The 22,957-nt window shown below is 37.9% G+C and overlaps 2 protein-coding genes across 2 annotated transcripts in view; both read left to right on the top strand.

Moving 5' to 3' along the window:
• Positions 1-5,426: 5,426 nt before the first annotated feature.
• On the top strand, positions 5,427-7,659 carry LOC141664186 (short-chain dehydrogenase TIC 32, chloroplastic-like). Its single transcript, XM_074470084.1, has 9 exons — positions 5,427-5,498; positions 5,697-5,968; positions 6,076-6,158; positions 6,273-6,429; positions 6,489-6,668; positions 6,828-6,915; positions 7,004-7,050; positions 7,141-7,179; positions 7,564-7,659. The coding sequence occupies exons 2-4, from the start codon at positions 5,802-5,804 to the stop codon at positions 6,344-6,346; spliced, it is 324 nt and encodes a 107-aa protein (XP_074326185.1). The 5' UTR covers positions 5,427-5,498; positions 5,697-5,801; the 3' UTR covers positions 6,347-6,429; positions 6,489-6,668; positions 6,828-6,915; positions 7,004-7,050; positions 7,141-7,179; positions 7,564-7,659.
• An 8,120-nt stretch (positions 7,660-15,779) lies between these two features.
• Positions 15,780-22,957, top strand: part of LOC141664167 (uncharacterized) — a 20,014-nt gene continuing 12,836 nt past the window's right edge. The window contains exons 1-2 of the mRNA XM_074470056.1: positions 15,780-16,244; positions 18,662-18,824. Coding sequence (XP_074326157.1) covers positions 15,923-16,244; positions 18,662-18,824 — 485 coding nt within the window. The 5' untranslated portion in view covers positions 15,780-15,922. The remainder of the gene's footprint in view (positions 16,245-18,661; positions 18,825-22,957) is intronic.

The raw sequence follows: 22,957 nt of genomic DNA, 5'->3' as shown, positions 1-22,957 counted from the left end.
CTTCCCTCAATCAATCAGCCGAGAGAAATCTGCAGTGGGTGCCTTATGTCTAAACAATCTCGTAAGCCTTTTCCTTCTCACTCAATTTTTATTGCTAAACATGCATTACAACTTATACATGGGGATCTTTGTGGGCCTATTTCACCACCTACTCCAGCTGGTAATAGATATTTCATGTTACTAGTTGATGACTACAGTCGTAAGATGTGGGTTTTTATGCTTAAAACAAAAGATGAGGCACTGACTTCTTTTAAGAAGTTTAAATTACAAGTTGAAAACAGAAACCAGAAAATCCAGGTGTTTCGCACTGACCGTGGAGGAGAATTTTGTTCCAGAGACTTTGAATCCTTCTGTGAAGAGACAGGCATATCAAGAAATTATACCGCGCCCTACACACCACAGCAAAACGGTGTTGTAGAGCGCCGTAATCGAACAGTGATGGCCATGGCTAGAAGTCTTTTAAAAGAAAGGGAAGTACCTGCAAAGTTCTGGGGAGAAGCTGTCAGGCACGCAGTTCACATCTTGAATAAACTTCCTACTCGAACACTTTCAAACATCACTCCACATGAGGCTTGGTATGGACAAAAACCAAATGTTAGCCATTTGAAAGTGTTTGGTTGCATTTCTTACATGAAAATCCCTACTAATTTCACGCACAAGCTCGATGATCGGAGTAAATTGTTGGTTCATTTTGGAAGAGAACCGGGAACCAAGGCATACCGTTTATTCGATCCAGACACAGGACGTATACATATAAGCAGGGATGTCGTTTTTAATGAATCGAAAGGCTGGACTTGGCAGAAATTAGATGATAGTAGTGGTACACAAGCAACGGGACAGTTCACGCTCGAAAATAATGCACCAGACACATAAGAGGATCATGTGTTCGACAATGAGTCGTCTCCAATGACACCAATCACAGCTGTGTCATCTTCACAGACACCTGAAACCGAAGACAGTACCAGCTCTAGACCTGAAGCTCAAGCGAGTGACAACTCCAGTGCTTTCAGTAGTGGTGTTTCCAGTAGTGACAGTGAGCCACAACGCTACAGACTTCTTACAGATATTTACAATACCACTGAAGAGGTAGAGATCGAAGACGAACTACTCTTGTCAGGAGTAGATGAGCCAGTAAATTTTGAGCAAGCTGTCAAAGAAGAAGCCTGGAGAGTTGCAATGAATATGGAAATTGACACTATTGAGAAAAACAACACATGGCAGCTCACTGATTTACCAAAAGGACAAAAAGCAATTGATCTAAAATGGGTGTTTAAACTAAAAAGGGACACAAACGGGGAGGTGATCAAACATAAAGCACGTCTGGTGGCAAAGGGCTACGTACAAAAACATGGTATAGATTACGACGAGGTCTTTGCACCTGTAACCAGGTTGGAGACGGTTCGCCTGTTATTAGCACTCGCTGCCAAAAATGAATGGGAGGTCCATCATCTTGATGTTAAGTCTGCTTTTTTGAATGGTGTTCTCCAGGAAGAAGTTTATGTATCACAACCCAAGGGCTACGTACGCAAGGGTCAAGAACATAAAGTTTATAAATTGTTAAAGGCCTTATATGGGCTGCGTCAAGCACCTCGTGCATGGTACTCTCAGTTGAACAAGTGCTTAATAAACTTGGGTTTTGTTAAGTGTCCTTTTGAGCATGCTGTCTACATTCGAAGAATTGGTCATGAGTCATTACTTGTGGGCGTTTATGTTGATGATTTGATAATCACTGGAACTAGTCTTACAAGTATTGTCAAATTCAAAGGGGAGATGAGTAGTGAATTTGACATGACTGATCTTGGAAAATTATCATATTATTTGGGTTTGGAGGTTGATCAAGGGAATGGTTTTATCAGTATAAAACAAACCACGTATGCGAAGAAGGTGCTCCAGAAGGCAGGAATGAGTGAGTGTAATGCAGTGAAATATCCTATGGAGCCAAAGCTACATATTGATGCAGACACAACTGGTGAGCCAGTTAACTCGACTTATTACAAGAGTCTTGTTGGAGGTTTACGATATCTGGTTTATACACGTCCTGACTTGGCATATGCGGTGGGAATAGTTAGCCGGTATATGCAGAATCCTACTGTGATGCATTTAAATGCGATAAAGAGGATATGTCGTTATGTGAAAGGTACATTACATTATGGTTTGACATATACCAAAGGGCGTGGCAATTATCTTTTATCTGGGTTTTCTGACAGTGACTTGGCTGGGAGTATCGAAGACAGAAAGAGTACGGGTGGGGTGGTTTTTTATCTCGATGAAAGTTTGATTTCCTGGATTTCACAGAAGCAGCGATGTGTTGCACTCTCGTCATGTGAAGCTGAGTTTATGGCGGCTACGACTGCAGCTTGTCAAGGCATATGGCTTCAAAGGGTTCTTAGTTATATCACTGACATTAAACCAGGTCCAGTTGTCTTGTACATTGATAATAGGTCGGCTATCGATTTAGCAAAGAACCCGGTATTCCATGGAAGAAGCAAGCACATTGATGTGCGCTACCACTTCATTCGAGATTGTGTTGAGCAGGGGTTAATCGTGATCAAACATGTCAGTACAAGTGAACAACGTGCTGATATACTGACTAAAGCTCTGTCTGCAGCTAAGTTTGAAAAGATGAGAAGTTTGCTCGGAGTTAAGAACCTGGAACGCGTTTAGATTAAGGGGGAGTATGTTGGGTCTTAATCTAAACATGTCTTATTTCCTGTTTTGTTTTACTTAGTTTTGTTTTGAATATGAATAAACAAAGTAGTCGTTGTAGTATCAGACTTGGTCTGATGTAGTTGCTATTTAGTAGGAGTCCAGTTTTGTGTGCGTGGAGAAAAACGAGGTGAACATCCCTGGTCTTTAGGTGTTTTGTGAGTGTCAGTTATCATATCTATAAGTCCTGTATAATTCTGAATAAAAAAAAAGAATCCCAGTTGTATTTTCATACAGATAACTATCAGCTTAATTCTTTGAACGTTAATTTAATCTTTACAACCCCTGTCCTTTCATAGAATGCTCCAACATATGCTCTTCTCGATCATAAGATAAATCTCGATCCTCATATGCAGAGATTCTATGTGTATCTATCCTATTGGAGAATCTTTGAGACCTATCAGTGTCACGATCATAGGCCACTCTTTTAGATGAGTATGAATTTTTTGTGTGTTGACGAGTCCAATCCTCATTTGTTTTCTCTCTCTGAAATCAGACCAATAGATTTACTCATCCAAGGTATGATGCCTTCTTTTAATGACCTTGTGTGACAGGTCAATTGTGCTATCCTCTTCACCTTCATTTCTCTGTATTCTAACAGGATGTCTGTGTGTTTGTCTACCATGATGAAACTCTAGCGACCTTATGCTTTTCTTAGGAAGCCTATGAAAATTTGTCTCTGGATTGAACTCCGGAGACCTCATCATTTCCTTGTAATATACTGGGACTACATCCTTTGCATGACTATACTTTGATGTGATAGGAAATATTCTGTCATGGTCACTCAAATCATCGAAATAAGAAATTTCCTCTTCCCTTGGTGCTTTTCTTCTCCCTTAAGCAATTACAGTATTAATGTACATTAGTGATACAATTGATGATCTATTCATACCAATATGGTTTCCCATCGAATGTTTTTTTGGAGAGGGATATGCCAATTAACTGTTATTGGCTATTTTTAGGTTAGAAAATTCAGTAGCATCACCAAGCTGAGGATCTAACATGATTGGTCTTGAATCATAATCTATTCGCTCAGATTTACCATACATCTCAACAGATGGATGATCAGTAGTCCCCTCCATCCCTCGTCTAGGATATAAATAACTCCGAGGAATAGTCTTTCTCAGACTAAATGTGTCGATTCCTGTTTTAGGATATCTTCTGTAGTCCAAAAAATCAATGTCACGTAAAATTGTTCTATCGTACATATAATTGTTACGATCACCTCTCGATGAACTGAACAGCTGTTTCTTGCTAGTAAAGAGTTCATTACTTTCTCCTTGAGGGCTTCTTCCAGAGTCTAAAACACGCCTTCCTTTGTATTCATCATAGCCCCTGGGGTATGTGAGCTGAGCAGAATCCCTTTTTTCTTAGTTAGACTCATGCGGACCCTGCATCTGGACTCTTTTCTCGCATTGCCCTTCGAATCTTGTGCGCCTCCTTTTTGTTTGTTTTGTTGCCGGTCCTACTCTTATCTTCCTACTCTACCACCAAATCACAATCATTTTTTTTTCAATTTTAAAAGCTTTCACCATGTATCAACATGCATACATATATACACTGATGCACATAAGGTATATTATTTTACAAGGCGCACCTTCTTTTCTATTATTCACCTGCTTTCATATGTCGCCGCGTCTTTATATAATAATCAACCTCGTATTCTTACCATTTAATCGCACATATGCACCCCCTGTTTAACATATGAAACTCTAGGATGTCCTCATTGTTTAAAAATCTCATGCAGCCCGACACAAGTGAAACTCTAGGCCCCTAATTAGTATAATATTTTATTTCCCAAAAACAATTTCTTCAACTACTCAAATCACTTTTATATATAAAGCCTGTAGGATTTTACCCCTAAATTTTACCCTACTAACCTTCTAATTTTTACCGTATTTACAAAAATGCCTAACTAAATTTATAATTTATACGGTTTGTATCAGGGGCTGTCTTGACAAAAGACGAATAAATGCTCCCCAGATAAATACTCCACTTTACACTGTGTTGCTTGATATCCGGTTGAAAACTACCGATACACCCACTTGACTACACTAAATGTCATTCATTTATAAGATTTGAAGCTATATTATCACTGTTTCTTCCGGTCGAAGCCTCATGTATTATACCGTAATCCCAGATTTCAAGATGGTGAATGTTAATTTCAAATTTTGAAATTTGAGCATCACATAAAGTATGATTTCCATCTCAAAACAAATTATCATCTTTCTTGTGTTTTTATACAATTTCACTCTTCGTATCTCTATCTTCTTCTTTCTAACATATACAGATTCTATGAATGTATTTTAGATCTTTCACTTTTTCCTTTCATGTAACTTTTAACTTATATATTCAACAACATCAAATCTTATTTTGCAGATTCTATGTAAGTTTTTCGGGCAATATCATTTATTAAGATATAACTAAAGTTGTTGTTTGTATTTTTCAAGAATATCATATATTTTTTTTGCATTTTAACCGTTCGATAAAAGTTCTGTGAGGGTTTTTAATTGTTATTTTATTCTTTAGTTCATTCTAAATTGCATTCGCAGTTGTAGATGTTATTCCTAACCCTTTATACTACTGAATGACATGATGTGTTTGTATTGTTATTTACATTTGATTGTTTTTTACGCGTATCTAGCAACATCATTTTTAGTAAACTTCAATATCCTCCTTTTATTATTCACATTGTTTTTTATTTGATTTGATATGTAAGCCGAGATTTGATATGATTTGTAGGCCGAGATTTGATATAAGAGATATCAGATATATGGTTTCGGCGAAATAAGGTATGTAATCTATATGTGGTTACTATTTTTGTACAATTTTGGGATTATTATTATAAATCTGAGATTTTATATATGTATATTGCATACCAATTGTTTGATTAAAAGTTTGAGAGAGAGAGGTTTGACTGTGATTATTATAAATATGAGATTTTATATGTGTATATTGCATCATTGTGAAGGCCAACCATTTCTTTGCAGAGTTGCCTAATAAGGATTTGCATCAATATGATGTGAGTAGTATCAACTAATGATATTGGAAAAGGGACTACATGTGTCCTCGCTTTGCGCGGTGTTCATGTAGTGATGGCAGTGAGAAATGTTGATGCTGGTGGAAAACTCAAAGAAGAATTCTTGCAAAAGATGCCCAATGCTAGAATTGATGTCATGAAGATTGATCTCAATTCAATGGATTCGGTACAGAAATTTGCTTCAGCATATATTTCTCGCGGTCTTCCTCCCAACATTCTCATGTAAGAAGGGCCTTGCATTGCTAAAAATATTAAATCATCAAATAATTTCAGAACAATGCCATTGACAGACTGTTACCTAACTTATATTTTTGTTGTTGATTTTGTAGTAACAATGCAGGTATCATACCTGTTGTCAAGTTCACGTTTTCAAAAGACAACATTGAACAAGCATTTGCAGTCAACAATTTGGGTATGTTCAGTACTGGTTATGATTAATTGCATAGATCAGATGGAGATTGTGAGTTTTTATAAGAAATTATGACCTTATAACTAATGTTACCCTTAATTACTTTAATTTCCTCAGGTCAATTTCTTTTGACGGACATTTTGTTGGACACCATGAAAAAGACAGCCCGTGAAAGCCAGATTGAGGGATGAATTATTAATCTATCATCGGACTTGCACAGACGGGATGTTGACAAAGAAGGAATTGTTTTTTATGAGATCAACGACAAGAAAAGGTATGATTAGTTCATATATTTCATCTAATTCAAATGCACCATGTAACATTGATGTGCAGTGTTCATGTAGTGATGGCAGTGAGAAATGTTGCTGCTGGTGGAAAACTCAAAGAAGAATTCTTGCAAAAGATGCCCAATGCTAGAATTGATGTCATGGAGATTGATCTTAATTCAATGAATTCGGTCAAGAAATTTGCTTCAGCATATATTTCTCGCAGTCTTCCTCTCAACATTCTCATGTAAGAAGGGCCTTGCGTTGCTAAAAATATTGAATCATCAAATAATTTCAGAACAATGCCATTGACAGACTGTTACTGAACAATGCCATTGGGTAAAACATATCCAAATTGATTCGTAAATGAGTTGAGCATGAACTAATATCTCTTATGCTATAACAGGAAGATGGAGCTAATATAACTGCAAACTCACTTCATCCGGGACTTATAGCGACCAATCTCTTTTCAGCCAATGGTGGAGCAGTAAACTGTAAGTATCTAAGCCTTCGCAGTGCTTCTTTATAAGCCTGTGCAAAGTGCATTTTTGATGTTAATGATTTTTTGAATATCAATTGCAGGGATAATGACTAAGGTTATGGTACACATACTAAAAAACATTGAACAAGTTTGTTCTCTCTCTATTTATTTGTTCAATTTAATGTCCTGTATAATTTATCCTACAAAGCGATTGATAACAAGTTATTGTTGGTTTTAGGGAGCATCAACTTCATGCTATTTGGCACTGAATCCAAAAGTTAGTTCATGATCTTTGAAATTGTTGATTTGTTTGCAGACCTTTTAGCTACTTTGCACACTAACTATTTGATTGATTGTTTACTTCAATATGTTAGTAGTGTATGTTTTAATAGATGTACGTGAATTCTATTTTTATTATATGTTCTTTGTTTGTGTGATCTTAATATGATTTGTAAAAATCATCTCCTTCACCGTGTTCAAGTAATTAGATTGCTATTTTAATTATTTGTCAAACTTAAGTTGACATCATTGTCGGGGTAGAAAATATTTTTCCTTTTCTTTAGTGGAATATTGGATAAGTGTGAAAGGCTTTAGAACGCCAAACTCTCGGTACTTACTTTTATTGACCTTTTAAGAATTTTACAATTTAATGTTGGTATAGGTTTCTCAAAGGCCGCAGTTTTCCTGGAAAAGTTTTAATAACCAGGAGAACAGACCCGATTGATTACCCAACCTTGATGTCCTCAAGCATTAGGAGTCCTGCAGATCATAACTGTGGACCAAGTAATAACATGGATGATTCTGTTGAGGTACTGTTGATAGTATTTCTTTAGTACATTACAACAAATATAGTATATAGAAAGGAATCTAGGTCGTATCATTTATATTGTACTTCTCTATAACTGTTTAATGTAGAAAGAAGCTCACATTAGAAGCCAGACAAACACTGATTCAACTTATAGTAAATTGAAAATGTCAATTTCTACTAATGAGAGTGCAGCCAAAGAGGTCCAAAAGTCTACAATGGGTGTCAGAGCTACTGATTCTGCTAGGATACTGAATTTTACTAAAAAGTTATCTGCACCAGATGTCATTTTAGGTATCTTATTACTTATAATATCATATTATTAAGTCATGAGTTTTTATTTAGTTATTTAAAATATATATGTATGTATAAGTGAGCATTTTTTGTGAGTGATGTCGTAAAACTTTGCAAAGTTCCACAGCTTAATGGAGCTATTACCTTTAAATTTCCATTGATTTGGGATTCTTGATTGCCTGTGAATAAAATTTATCTTGCTGCTGTTAGACATACTTGTGGCATTTTATTAGTTTGTTTGTGTGAATTTTCTCAGAAGTTTAAGTTATTGCTTAATATATTTGTTCGGTCTGAATTTAACTCACCAGAAATTGACATTCATTTGCTGTAGTTTTATTTATTCATCTTTTTCTCATTGTATTGTAGTGTCAATGTGCAATCTTCTCATCAATTAGATTTCTTCTTCATGTCTAGGTTACGATCTCTCCCGAAGCCTCCATCTCTTTAGTGCTTGGTAAATTGAACGTGTCATCAAGAAGTTCTGCTAGCCATCTACAGCTCATCTTAGTGGTATGTAGATTTGAAATACTTTCTCAAAATCCAATTATAGTGAGTTGTGGAACCCGCGGGTGAATGCGGTTCCTAATAAGAAATGGAAATTATGCCAGACGGTACTTGGAAGTTAGGTATGTTTCTATATATTTAAGGATTCCCCACCTCTGTTATATAATAAAAACAGGTGACGGTATTAGTTACGAAATGAAGTAGTTATAGTAACATATTTTCAATTTAATATTTTAATTATTGTCAAATTTAAGTTGACATCATTGTCGGGGTAGAAAATGTTTTTCCTTTTGTTTAATATCTAACTACATTCTATCAAAACACATAAAATAAACCACAACCTGTAAGTCGTCACTAATTAAAAAGAAAAGTCATTACTTTCATATTTCCGTTTTAAAAAACAAATTAAATGAAATTTGACCTTTGTATTTAGAACAAAAATAAGTTCTCTATATCACATTCTTAACAACTGTTTTTAATTTTTTTTTCAGAAAATTATATCTCAACCATGCGAAGCGGGCAATGTGGCGCCCTCCAAACCCGGGTCAGAAGTTTGGGGTCCACACACACACCTTATTTATAACCTGCTTATAATAATAATAAAGATAATAATAATACGCAGTGACCCTACTTACCAATTACAACGGATCGCAACAGGTTTAAGTATGCACACAAGCCAAACACACTAATATATTACATACCGATCAAATCCCAACCATTCAAACTCAAACTGAGTATTAAACATTAATACAAACTTTTACAAACTTAAATTATTCCAAACGAAGCCTATTATCTCAGCTTCCTCAACCTGAACCTCTAGCTCTCGCGTTGGACTGGGGATCCTCGCTACCAACTGGTTCCTTTTTAACTGGAAAGAATATAAACAACATTGCACAAATGAGCTAACTAGCTCAGCAAGTCACAATGACAGAACTGAGAATAATGATCATCAGGTAAATATGGTTATGATATCAAGTGAACAATGTATTATGACTTAGAATTGGATATTATACTTTTATTTTAAAAACCAAGGTTAGGCTGCTGATCAGTCATGCACTAACCCCGAGCAAAGCACACATCATTGCTCTAACTACTGGATCCAAAGCACACATTGGCCTAACTTGACCATTATATGGTCTGACCACGAATCTGTTCCACAATTTTATAAAAATAATCCAATTCTAACATAATAACAGAATAAGCAATAATAAACAATAAACAGAATCAATAACAACATTGGATGTTCCATAATGAAATGGTTTCAGTGTTCATAAGGATTAATATGGCATTTTCAAAGCTTAGTTGTTGGGTAATGAAAGAATTGGATAACAAAGGAATCAATGTTTCAAGGTTTCAAGGATTTTGCCTTTCAAAGCATAGGATACAATGGTTTGAGTGTGTGGGTAATTCGATTCAGTGTTCGGTATTTAGTTTGTATGTATTTGTGGAGTAGTATCATATATTTGTGGTTCGTGTTTGGGTATACAACAATCAATGGTCTAGAAAGAATCAGGTTTACGGCTCAAGATCAAAACTGGAATCAGGGTTTAGGTTTCAGTGCTTCAAAGCACTTGCAATATCAACAAGACTACCAAGTACTACAATATCTCGAGAAAGTTCAGAACACTTGCCTGATATTAGCTTACTACACTGCACTATCTTCCAGTCTCAACCGTCTTACTCCTCAACTACCTGTTTCCCTTTCCTACGTCTTGCCTCTTCTGCTCACATATCATAAGCATCTATCATTATTCAACTTATATGATTCTATTCAACACATACTTCTATCTACCCTTCGTTCGCCCAAATCCGATTAACGGATTGAAAGTTACGCAATAAACAAGTACACATCGAATATACAGACCGACAGTCAACCAACAAGTCACATATAACATATAATACGTCACATAATCAATGACATATCATTTATAAAGAAGTTTCGGGTCATAAATAGGCTTTCTGGTAATTAAAATGATTTTTAAAACATTTTTCGGAATTAAAACGGGTCGTTGGATCAATTTTGAAGTAATAAACAGGGTTCGGTTGGCCAATTCTGGCTCCGAAACAATTTTATAATAATCATCGAGCCTTGGAAATAATTTAGAATAATATTTTAAAGCTCGAAACTAATTTTCAGAATTTTTAAATTATTTTTAAATAATTAAATCTAATTAAATAATTAATTAAAATCAATTAATAATTAATTAAATCAATTAATCAATTAATTTTCGAATTAATTGACCAAATAATCAATTAAAATTTAACTGAAATTAATTAACTAATTAATTCAGATTTATTTTTGAATTAAAAATAATTTTTATAATTAAAATAATAATTTTTAGAATTTTCAGAAATTAAAAACGGATTTTTATAATAAAAATAAATAGGAAATATGATTTTTAAATAAATTGTAAACAGGAATCCTAAATTTGCAAAGTCTGGAAACTTCAGGGATCTAACTGTATCGTCCCCAAAAGTTCAGGTACCAAACTGCAATTTTTACAGGGGGTCGCCGGAAAACACCCTGTCTCGCCGGAGAACACGATCCAGGGGTGCTCAGGCCACCACCACCTCCAGATCACAACTACACTTCACCAGGAACACACCCATGCCAACAAATCAACCTAACAGTCCCTGAGTTGGCCGGAATTTGGCCGTGAACTTTGCCAGTTTCCGGTGAACTTCGGAAATATTCAAAACACAACTCCCTTCTCTACAGACCTCGTTGAATCATGAAATTTATACGACTGGATTGCAAATTTCACAGAGAACACAACCCACTATATCACAACATCAATCTATTCCAGAATAAGAAACCCCCAAATTTCAATTAAGAACATTCATACGGGTATAAACCCTAATTTTAAAATTCGAAACTCAAACTCAAATTTGAACATGTTATTGGACTCCAAATCAGACGTATAATATATCAAAATCATCAGAAAAATAAGCTCTACAACATGCAATCATCAAATCATACAAACAATCATCCGAACAAAAAATCATATTTTTACTAAAATTAATTCGAAAATAAATAAAATTATAGAAAAATAACCTTGATTTCTGCAGGTGTATGGATTACAGAATCTGGTAGAGCTCTTCAAGACCTTCAGATTGGTTACTCGAGCTTTCCAAACCGAATTCAATAACACCTCCAAAAGCTTGTTTGATTCTTAGAACAATTTATGAAATTATGGTTTTTCTCTGAAAATTATATAATTATCTGTCTGCAAATGATTTTGATACGAAATAAAATACGGGAAAAAGGCTATTTATATTTACGGAAAATTAGTATCCCGTTGGATCATTCCGGATATAAAACAGTACGTTTATTTATAAAAACTGATCCAATCGGTATCGGTTTTCGGGATAATTATCCAAATCATTACAATTTATACTGCGGTCTTGGTCTCAGCGCCTGGTTACACGTATTACGAAGTGATAATTGTGATAATTTAATAAAAAGATCCCGTTTTTCGAAAATACGAGTTTTATTGATTTACCGAAACGAATATTGTATCGAAAATGTTGCGCCGGGACCCGCGCAGGACAAACCGTACGCCGGATCGAAAAAGTCGAAACATGGAAAATGCCCGGAATATTACAATTTGGTTAGGAAGGAGTTCTCAGAAGAGTTTCGGGTTCCAAAAACATAACAACGGGTGACGTCGGTTGGTTCCCGTTTATATAAAATAGATTTTAAATACCCGGAAAAAGATTTTATAAATTTCATATGATTCTTATAAATTCATAAATCAACATAAAAATAATTAGGAAGATATGACAATTATCTATATTTTATTTTGGACATATAAAAATTAAAATACTCAATTGATATTATGTTTGAATATCCAAATACAGATAACACTTAACAATTAATTCACAGTATAGATACTGAACACATATAATAATTATTTAATAGCAAAATAATTACACGATATATCCCGGATATTACAGGCAAGGCATTCTAGTTTATGTAAAAGACACTGCTTCTTAAAATTTGTTTTTCGTGATAATCGTACATGTAGACGGAGGGGCTCTAACAGGAACATGGGGATCCACTTTTCAATCACTTTTAGGTAAAAAAGGGACTCACTCACAAATATCCCTGGAGCCGCACCTCTTTACAGTTTCTTTTAAATCAAAGTTCAAGCATCGAGTGCGTTCTTTGTGTAAATTCAGTAGTGCTTCGTATCACTTCTTCCAATCTTGCTGAAACCCATCCCCTTATTAATCTTGAATCATATATGATGCCCTTCTTTATTTTTATCCGGATTTTTTTTATGAAAACCTCCATGATGATGGGATATCTCTTCCTCTCATAATGGGATATCTCTTCCTCCTGAGATTATGATCTTAATTAGCACCCCTCCTTCAAGCGCCAATTTGTTGATAGAGGAATTTGGTAACAACAAAATTTGAGGTTCTTCGCCGGAATCAAGATCTATGATGGTGGTTCTTCGCTTGAGAAGTGAGCGGAGTATGGTGGTTGTGATGAATTGGGGGGCTGAGATTACTTAGGGTTGGTGGTGGCTCCTTAAGGCTCTCGCTTCCGACCCGCTACAATTTGCCTACGTATCCCTATTTATAGGGAATCAAACCCACGTAGTTCTTGGGGAACAAGAAATCTAATGTGCTTAGACTTCTTATTCCTAGACCCGGTCCAGAATCCATCTTCCGCTAGATTTAGGAATGTCCAACTATGAGGCCCAGCCGCGAAGGCCCAAGGCTCATATGTAATCGCAGGACTTCACGGATAATGCATCTCCCTGCGCAATGATACATTCCGCTACAGCTATCTCCCTTGAGTTACGAACACAGGTATAACCATGGTTCACTCTAAATGCCAGACGCATCCCTGTCCCCCGAAAGAGGATAACCCACCAGATAGCAGGACAGGTGATCCCAAGTTCTTCGGTGCAAAGTGCAGGATGACTCCAAAGTTCTCCAACGAGGACACCCATTGAATACAAGAACAGAGCTCCCAAAGCACACACTAATGATAACCCCGCATCCCCAACGAGGACACCCGTTGAATATAGGAGGAGACCTTCAATCATCAGGCATACCCCTGGAGGCCTTCAAGCTTTTCACGGACATCCCCCTCCTTGACCGACTCAAGGAGGGAATTCTTCAAAGAGTACCTACAACAAATATGTTAGTGAAAATAATTCTCCATTACTCCTTCCATGTTTGCCTTGTCCTAAACTTGTCCTTATTTTCCCCGTCCTAGGTGAGGACAAGCCCAACTATCTAAATTAATCCAAAAGTATGCATCTCCCTAGGCTAGGACGCGTTCTTGCCCTGTGGAATGCACACATTCTCCCTTGTATTGTAATCCAAACACATAGGTAATCCATATCCTGCATTTCATCTAATGAAAGCGCGTCCAACCCTAGGGCGTGTCCTCACTCTACGGGGTGCACCCATTACATCTTACTTCCAAATGACTCATATTACTCACTTCACCCAATATTGGGCGCTATCCTACCCCTAGGGCGCGTCCTCCCCTCGTGCGTTGCAGTCTAAAACCTATTTTTTCATCCTTTTGCCCCAACTCAATTCCAATTGACCCGTATTTGACCCGAGATGATCCAATACCAAATTTTGGCTATAACAGATAGTTACAATAATTACATGGATAAATAAAGATTCTAGTGGCATACTAGGAGAAAGACTCTTGGTGGCTAGCTTAAACCTAGTTGGATAAGGCTTGGAAGCTGCTACGGGCTTATGAAAAACGTGGACAACCCATCATGGGAGAGTCCTAGGGCAATAGAACTACATTGGACTTGATTCCTATAAATATAGTATGTAGGCCATTTGTAGAGGTGAGACATTCACTTTCCCAAACAAATAACAAGATGGAGCTATCGTGAGATATTTCCGGGCAACACCATCGCTGAGTAGGAAGTACTCCGCCACCACCGCTCAAAATCCTTACAAATTCAGTCCAAACGCAGTCACAAACACCTCCCGTTCCGGCAGATCAGGCCTATTCAGCTTTTACGATAAGCCTAATTTCCGACCTAAATCTCCGGGATTCTTCCATTATTTCAGCAACAACCTCCCCGAATGTTGTACCAGATTCCTCTCAAAACAATAAGTTTCAATTATATAATTTTTTTTAACAAATAAAAAAAATCCTAAGATCACAATTAGTACAAACCAAATCACAAACCTAATTAAAGTTCGAGTAAACATATCTTTGTTGTGAGTCCCTTCATGCGGTATTTACTTATATCCAATGAATGAAGAATTCAGAAATGGCCAGGAATTCAATCAACGAACGTACAACTGTTCGGCAGACTTGGCATTCTTGGGACCAATATCGTTGCGGGGAAAAAAATGGGGGTGAAAAGATTGGGACCAATATTGTTGTCGGGAAAAAGTGGCGGTGATGAGATTGGACGAGAAAAACAACAAAAATTGGACAACTCTGTTAATAAATCTATATAAAAACAACCTTACTTTACGTAATAATTTTTGTTTTTCCTATTCATTTTTGGGTCGAACAAACTGTGACCATGGTAATTTAATTGTGTTACTTGCAACTGCATCAAGAAATTACACGAAAGAGAGAGAACTGGGAAAAAGAACACAGTAATTTAGTCGTGTTAAACTTGCAACTACATCGAGATATTACGCGGGAAATAGATAGAAATATTATATTTAATTTTAATTTTTATATGATAATAGAGTTGTAATGGTTCTAATTTTATATGATAATAGATTGTAATGGCGATGTCATATTTAAGAATTATTTCTAAGTTGAGCCCTATCCTTAATTATTAATCTAGGGTTAGGTTGTATGGAGTCCCCCGTTTAATTGGAGTCCTTGGAATCCATATATGTTCTGCAAGTAAAATATAGCTTAAATTATTGCAAAATGTATTATTTTTCGAATGATATTATACAAATATCACAATTTTATTGAAAATCTTGCATATTGCATAGATTTTACAAGTAGAACGTTTCAAAATATATTGTTCTACAAAATATGCCTGGTTTGCAGAATATAAATATTCATGTTGCAGAACATAATTATTCATGTTGCAGAACATAATTATTATACTTGAAGCAATGATATTTGTGAAATATTTTTTCCAAGATAACACGTTTTAGAATATATTTTATTTGTAAAACATAGATGGACTCCGAGGACTTCAATTAAAAGACGGAAATATAAATAAATAAATAATATTTGAAGCATACTATATCACAAATTTGAGCTTCTGTATAAGAGGAAAATTAAATAAAAGAAACATTGAGCTTAAAAACATTTGGCCTATTCTAAGCTCAATTATTTTTGCTAAACTCTGTACAGTTCTTGAGCATGTAAGACCAGAACCCTAAAACATCGGAATCGAATAATCCGGACAAATCAAAAACAGGAACTCCTGTAATACTCACAAAGATGCGTTGTTCAAACAGTTCAGCACTTAAACTCCTCCTAGGTTTCTGTGCAATAATATTCACTGCTCTGTCTCTCCTTGTCTTCAATCTCAACTCCATTAGCCAAACACCTCAACTCACTTCTCCAATCTCAACTCAGTTCAACTCGAACGATTCATTGAGTTCCCAACTTCCTCAATTGCAGCACAAGAAAAATGAACCAGTTTCACCCACTTGCGCAACTGTTGAAGAAATGGGGAATGCAGATGGAGCTGCTGCTTCTTTGGATGATGTTTCGAGTCTTCGTGTTCGAACTCTAATTCAAGATCACTTCGCATTACATGGTATGCATATGATCATGTATATTAATATGCTGAATGATGTCTATACATTAATTGGAAATTTTTAATATTTAGTCTCTTATTATTATTTATTAGTTTAAACTTTTAATAGTTAGCTTATGTTACATCAATTATTGACTTCTATATGTTAGAAATTGACTTCGGGTTCTTGGATGTGGATGTTCGGAGATTATACTATTTTTTTACATTAAAAGTCGTTTAGTGGAAGTATAGTCTTGAAGTATAATGATCAGGAGGGGATCCACTTTTGTTCAATTTAGAAAAACTAGGATTTTTTTTATGAATCAAATGGACCAGTGTTAATTAGTGCACCCTAGCTTCAAGGTTTATCTGACTGCAAAGTGTGGAAGGGGTCTTTCAATATTCAATTTGCTTCAAAGTCGTTGTCAGCTGCCAAATTTGAAAATTGCGAGTTTCCAAGCAAGATTAGTAAGTGACGACTTAAGTCTTACAAACAAGCTTCACCAAACTGTCAAATTATGAAACTGTTCAGGTGGATACTATAATCTCCTGCTTTTATGATTTTTATGAATCCTGTTTAAACTATACAATCAATCTCTAAAATGACTTCAACAATCAAGGAAGAGTACTATAATTTTCTTTGTCTAGACTCTAGAGTCGAGGACAAACCTGTTGGAAATAATAATTCAAAATTATTTGAATTGATTTTTTGGATTGATTTTGATTAGGTTGTTAAAAATAGAGTTTAAATATTTATTAGATAACTTAGTTTTTGAATTTTAGATAAGGTTATGGTTACCTATTTATTAGGTGTATTGGTTGAATGTACAACTATATAAAGAGGAGGATTACAGTGTATTCTAATACAACTCATGGCATCTGATAATAAAATCATGTTTTGTTTTAGTTTACTTTTTAGAATACTTTTTATCAATTATCATTTATTTTACAAAAATCTAACAAAACCAAAGCATTACTGCATACTAATACCTTTGGTTTGTGTGCAAAGACTTTAGACAACCAAATTTATAATCCGCCCTCCCTCTCCTTATGAAGCCATGTGTGATCGAGTTTCACTGTATGCAACAATGTATGCCAGAAATTTGACGATTAACATAACAACATACACAAATATACTAGCTGTCTTTAATAAGGCCAATTGACTGTGGTAATTTACAAATATATTGCTATAAATTACAAATTGCAAAACAGTAAAAGACTTTTATTGTTCATTAGCATCCAGTATCCTAATTTGAATCGCCCAGGTGATTTTGGAAGAGTAGTGAGTTATAATGCGTTCACATAGCTACACACTCAAACCGCTTCTTGGTTTCTATGCAATTGTATTTACTGCTCTGCCTCTGCTTCTCTTCAACCCCTGCTGCTGCTCCATCAGCCATTTACCTCCACTCGCTTCCCCAGTCATGGCTAGGGTAAGTAGAAAGATTCTTTGAATTCCCCACATCTTCAATAGCAAAGTCGCCAAAAGAAACGCGAAGCTGCTTCATTCACTCGTGCAATAGCTGAAGAAATGAAGAGTGCAGCTTATTCTTCTTTGGAAGTTCTTGAAAGATTTTTATGAAAAAGGGATCCTTGAGCTCTAATATAAGATCACCTGGCATTACACGCCCACTGTATAAATAATTATAAATTAAATAATATCATTTACGATCTAGAGAGCATAACACTTAGATTACATAAGACACATCTATTATCGACTTATCATAGTGAAGATGTCAAAGGTTGACCTGAGTTTGTGGCTTCTCAGAAAACATAAAATCTCTACAATTTTGGAATCACAGTCTACTAATTAGAAGAGGGGTCAATTTAATTCAATCTCCTTGTGAATTTTTCTATGTAGCTTGCTCATTGGTGAAAGGGTTATTTAGTCAGTTTCTAGTTGCCCAAAAAACACTTAAACAATTAAAAATACGTGTACATAAATTATGTACCTTCTAATATATTATCTCACACGCTGGCGGATTTTGGGTAAACAACCTCTCTACAACTAGGAGCAGGGATATGTTTACATTTGCGTACATCTCAACCTCCTAGAATTTGCTGATTGGTTCTATCGAGTATGTTTGGTCTGGTCTGGTTTTGCCGTTTTGGTACTAGCATTGAGCATTAACTATTATGCATATACACCAATTAACCAAGTAAAAAGTGGTTACAGCGAGGTCAGGTGTCACATTAGTGTTGGGTATCTATCTATACAGATGTCGGAATAAGCATTGTACTTGCTATTCTCCTCCAAGTTGATTCTTGTTGTTCATTTGACATGCAGGTTCATTAATTAGGCTAAATTTAACACCATGAAAGTGATTGTTATGAAAATTATTTATGCCAACTTAATAAAGAGTCATCTGAGAAGTAGGTTGTTAGATACATACCTTCCCAGGAATTCAATTTGATTTTATCTGTTTGAGTTTAACCAGGAGCTTCTAGAGTTCGTGGACTGCCTCAAGAGCAGTTCTGTAGACAAGGTTTTGTACTGGGGAAAGCATCAGAGGCTGGATTTGGTAATGAAATGTACAAGATATTGACTGCTGCAGGACTGAGTATCATGTTAAACCGTTCACTAATCATTGGGCAGACGAGGCATAATGTTCTTTTTAATCATCTTAATAGGCCTTCTGATATTCTTATAATTTTTGGTTGTTTTGGACATATATGTGCACTAAGTTTAGTAAATATGACTTTTGTGTTGGGGAAATGCTTACACAGAGGAAAAATTTCAGGACAATCAGCTAAACTTCGTTTTAAATACATCTAGCATAGTGTGCCTTTTACAAGTAGCATTGAGCATCTGAGAACATTATGTACCTTCTAATATATTATCTCACACGCTTAGTGGCGGAATATATTCAATTAAACTTAGTGGTTACAGCGAGGTCAGGTTAGCTTCTAATATATCATCTTAATGTACCTTCTAATATATTATCTCACACGCTTAGCTGGCGGAATATATTCAATTAACCCTTTCTCCCGTCTCTATGAAAAGTAATTTCCAATCCTTCTGTTATGCCCAAATGTTGGTATAAACAATATTCAGATTAAGATCGATAAAATAGGTAAAATTGAAGGAGAAACGCCTAAAAACTAGGAAAAGATAAGATTAACTTTCCATAAACAGATGGCACGCCCTAAGAACGCGCTGCATTGGTTAAACAGTTGAGTGGCCCGTGACCGTTTTGCCTTAAAGGCGTGCCCTTGAACATGACGAGGCGCGTCCAATCGTTGAAAAAAGATAGATGAGTGGCTTAATTGGAGTCTGTCCTATAGTGAGTCTTAGGGCGCGCCCTAGGTAAGGAAGGCTCCTTGGGTGGATCATTTGGACATGATTACTTCGACATGTCCATACTGTGGCTTGGGCAGAATTAAAGTCAGCCCCAAAGATGAATAGTTTAGGGCGCGCCCTATGATGTAAAATGGTATGAGAAACCAAAAGCTGGTGATACAGGGCGGCGCCAACATACAGAGATATTAGGGCGCGCCTTGAATTTCTACTTGGACATAAGTATAGCTTTTATGTGCTGATTAGGTGGATTCTCTAGAAGGCTCAAGGAAGATGGAGATTATTATTACTAACCTACTTGATGCAGGTACTCTATTGAGGAACTCCTTCCTGTAGCATATCTACAGGAAAGGCGGTGTCCGTGGTCAGAGACCTCCAGGGGTATGCCTGGACTGAAGGCCTCCTCCTGTAGTCAATGGGTGTCCTCATTGGGGATGTGGGGTGAAATCTGGTGTGTGCTTTGGGAGCTCTGTCTCTGTAGTCAACGGGTGTCCTCGTTGGGAGACTTCGGAGTATCCTGCACTTTGCACCCAAAAGCTTGGGATCACTTGTCCTGCAATCTGGTAGGGGCTCCTTATCGGGGGACAAGGATGCGTCCAACATTTGAGGTGAACCACGGCTATACCTGCGTCCACGGACTAGAGAAACAGCTGGTAGCGGAGGGTTATCCTTGGCCAGGAAGATGTCTTATCCGTGAAGTCTCGAAGCCGCGGACGAGCCTTGGGCCTTTGTGGTTGGGCCTCATCGGCGGACATTCCTAAAGCTAGTAGCAGTAGGTTTCCTATTGGGCCTCGGGATAAGAAATCTAAGCCCATTAGGTTTCTTGTTCCCCAAGAACTACGTGGGCTTGATCCCCTATAAATAGGGGTACGTAGGCACATTGTAAGGGGTCAGAAGCGAGAGCGCAAAGGAGCCACCACTAACCCTAAGCAATCTCAGCCCCCAATAATCAACAAACACTGTTCATCTTTTCCGACGAGTACTGTTCATCGGATCCACCGACTACTGCTCACGTTTCCGATAAAGAACCGCCATCACAGATCTTGTTTCCGGCTACTAACCTCAAGTTTTGTTGTTCCCAAATTCCTCCGTCAACAAATTGGCGCTAGAAGGAGGGGCCTAACAAGATCTACATCTGGGAGGAAGGATGTCTCAATATCACGATGGAGGTTTTTACGATGGAAGTTCTGAAGAAGATTCCGATCATGGTTATGAATATGAACCCTACGTTCCGCCAATGACTGACCGTCCCACACCGGACGTTGGAGGACAGCCGCCTGTGCTCATCAGCAACGCTGACTTGTTGGAACAACTGTATCGCATGGGCGATGCTTTGAATGGTTTCGATTCAAGGTTAAGCACCGTGGAACGACGCAAGGGCAGGAGAGGTCTTCGCCACAACCGAGCGGCTCAGGCGCCTGAAAAAGCACCCATGACAGACAGGGATGTCTCGGCCGACCATGGCCACACTGAAAGAGGGCGCGTGCCGATAACCCCGCGACGCCTGGACTATTCTAATGACACGTCCCCGATCGTTGAGCTAGTGGAAGAAGATGCTGATGGACGGGAAATTCTGCGAACAGATAACCGGGGAGCCACCCATCCACACCGTTCTGGACGTAGTCTCGAGGAACGCCGGCAGGCGGAATCAATACCGGAGAATCAGCCACGAGGCTTCGCAGCTCTGAAAGATCGCTTGGGGATTCGCTTGGGCGATGACGATTTGAGAATGGTGTTACTTGAATGGCAGAGAGAAGCTGATCACGGAGATGTGACGCCCCATGATACAACGCGTGTGCCCCTGAATTCCCAGGAAAATCGGGAGTGGCACCGCGATCCAACGCGTGTGCCCCTGAATTCCCAGGATAATCGGGAGCGGCACCGCGATCCAACGCGTGTGCCCCTGAATTCCCAGGATAATCGGGAGCGGCACCGCGATCCAACGCGTGTGCCCCCGAATCCCCAGGGAAATCGGGAGCGGCACCGCGATCATGGACGTGGGTATGGAAACGATCGATGGAGAAGGCCTCAATGGAGGGGAAGAGGTGGAAGTCGAGGCAGATATTTAGACGGATACCATCGTGACAATTACCGCAGACACCTCGATTCCCGCAGGAATAACCAAGCAGAGGGCTATGATTATGTGGAACATGATGACCCCAGGAATATAGAAAACTATGACCGCGGTACGGTTCGAGGCCGCGGCCAAGGTGGAGAAGAGAATCAAGGGAGAAATCAGGGACGAAATCCTGAAATAATTGTAATACCTGAAGACGCCCAGAATACAAACCAGCAGCAAGCCCCTCCCGGGGGGAATCAAGTGGAAATACCTCCATTGCAACCCCAAGGTTCACAGACTCAAATGCAGACCATTCCCGGCGTGGGAACTTTCAATGTAGGAGATCTAAAAAGGCTACTTAACCATCTCGAAGGCAGGGTGGCGACTACAGCTGAAATCCCGTCCCCATTCTCGGCAGCAGTAAGGGATGCGCAATTGCCGGCCGGGTATCGCAACACTACCAGCGATCTCCACTTCCACGGAAACTCAGATCCGGTGGAATTCCTGGGTCGTTTTAATATAGAGATGGATGTGTACCAAGTCCCGGACTTGGCTCGATGTCGTCTCTTGACGGCAACCTTTAGAGAAAGCGACCAGCAGTGGTTTCAAAAGCTCGGATCAAGAGTGATCACCTCGTGGGATCAGATGAAGAATTTGTTCTTAACTAAGTTCCAAGCCGCGGTGAGATACGCTCCCTCAGTCACAACTCTTGCCAATGTTAGGCAAAGAGAATATGAAAGTTTAACATCGTACTTCAAAAGGTTCAACGCCGAGTCTACTAGCGTGAGGGGGGCCTCAGACGAAGCCCTAAAAAGTTTCCTGATCGCAGGATTAAGGGTTGGTTCAGATTTTTGGAAGCACTTGCAAGGGAAAGATCCGGCCACTCTCGCAGATGTCTTCGCTTTGGCAGAATCCTTTAAAGCTATAGAACAATCTTTGGCAGATGTACAACCAACTTCACAGTCGAGTCAAAAAAACAAAGGAAGGAAGAGGGATAGGTCACCAAGCCCGAGATACCGAAGGAATAGTCGAAGCCCAGACCGGATAAATACAACAAGCACAAGGAGGGGATGGAGCCCTCCCTCAAACTATGACTACAAGACAAGCCGGTACACACCTTTGGTCGCATCTATCGACCATATCTATGAGGTAAACAGAAATAAAGGGCTATTTAGGAAACCTGAAGCTTTATCATCATGGCAAAGCAAAGACAAGAAAAAATATTGTGAATACCATGAATCATCTGGACATAACACGCACGAGTGCCGACATTTAAAAGATGAAATCGAAGCGCTTATCAAGGAAGGATACCTCGGAGAATGGGTAGTCAAGGAAGTAAGGAAGCACAAGGATGACAGGACAAGGGAAGAGGAAAGA

This window comes from Apium graveolens, chromosome 6 (genome assembly GCF_009905375.1).
Source record: "Apium graveolens cultivar Ventura chromosome 6, ASM990537v1, whole genome shotgun sequence".
Lineage (NCBI taxonomy): Eukaryota > Viridiplantae > Streptophyta > Magnoliopsida > Apiales > Apiaceae > Apium > Apium graveolens.
This window is presented reverse-complemented; position numbering and strand designations above follow the sequence as displayed.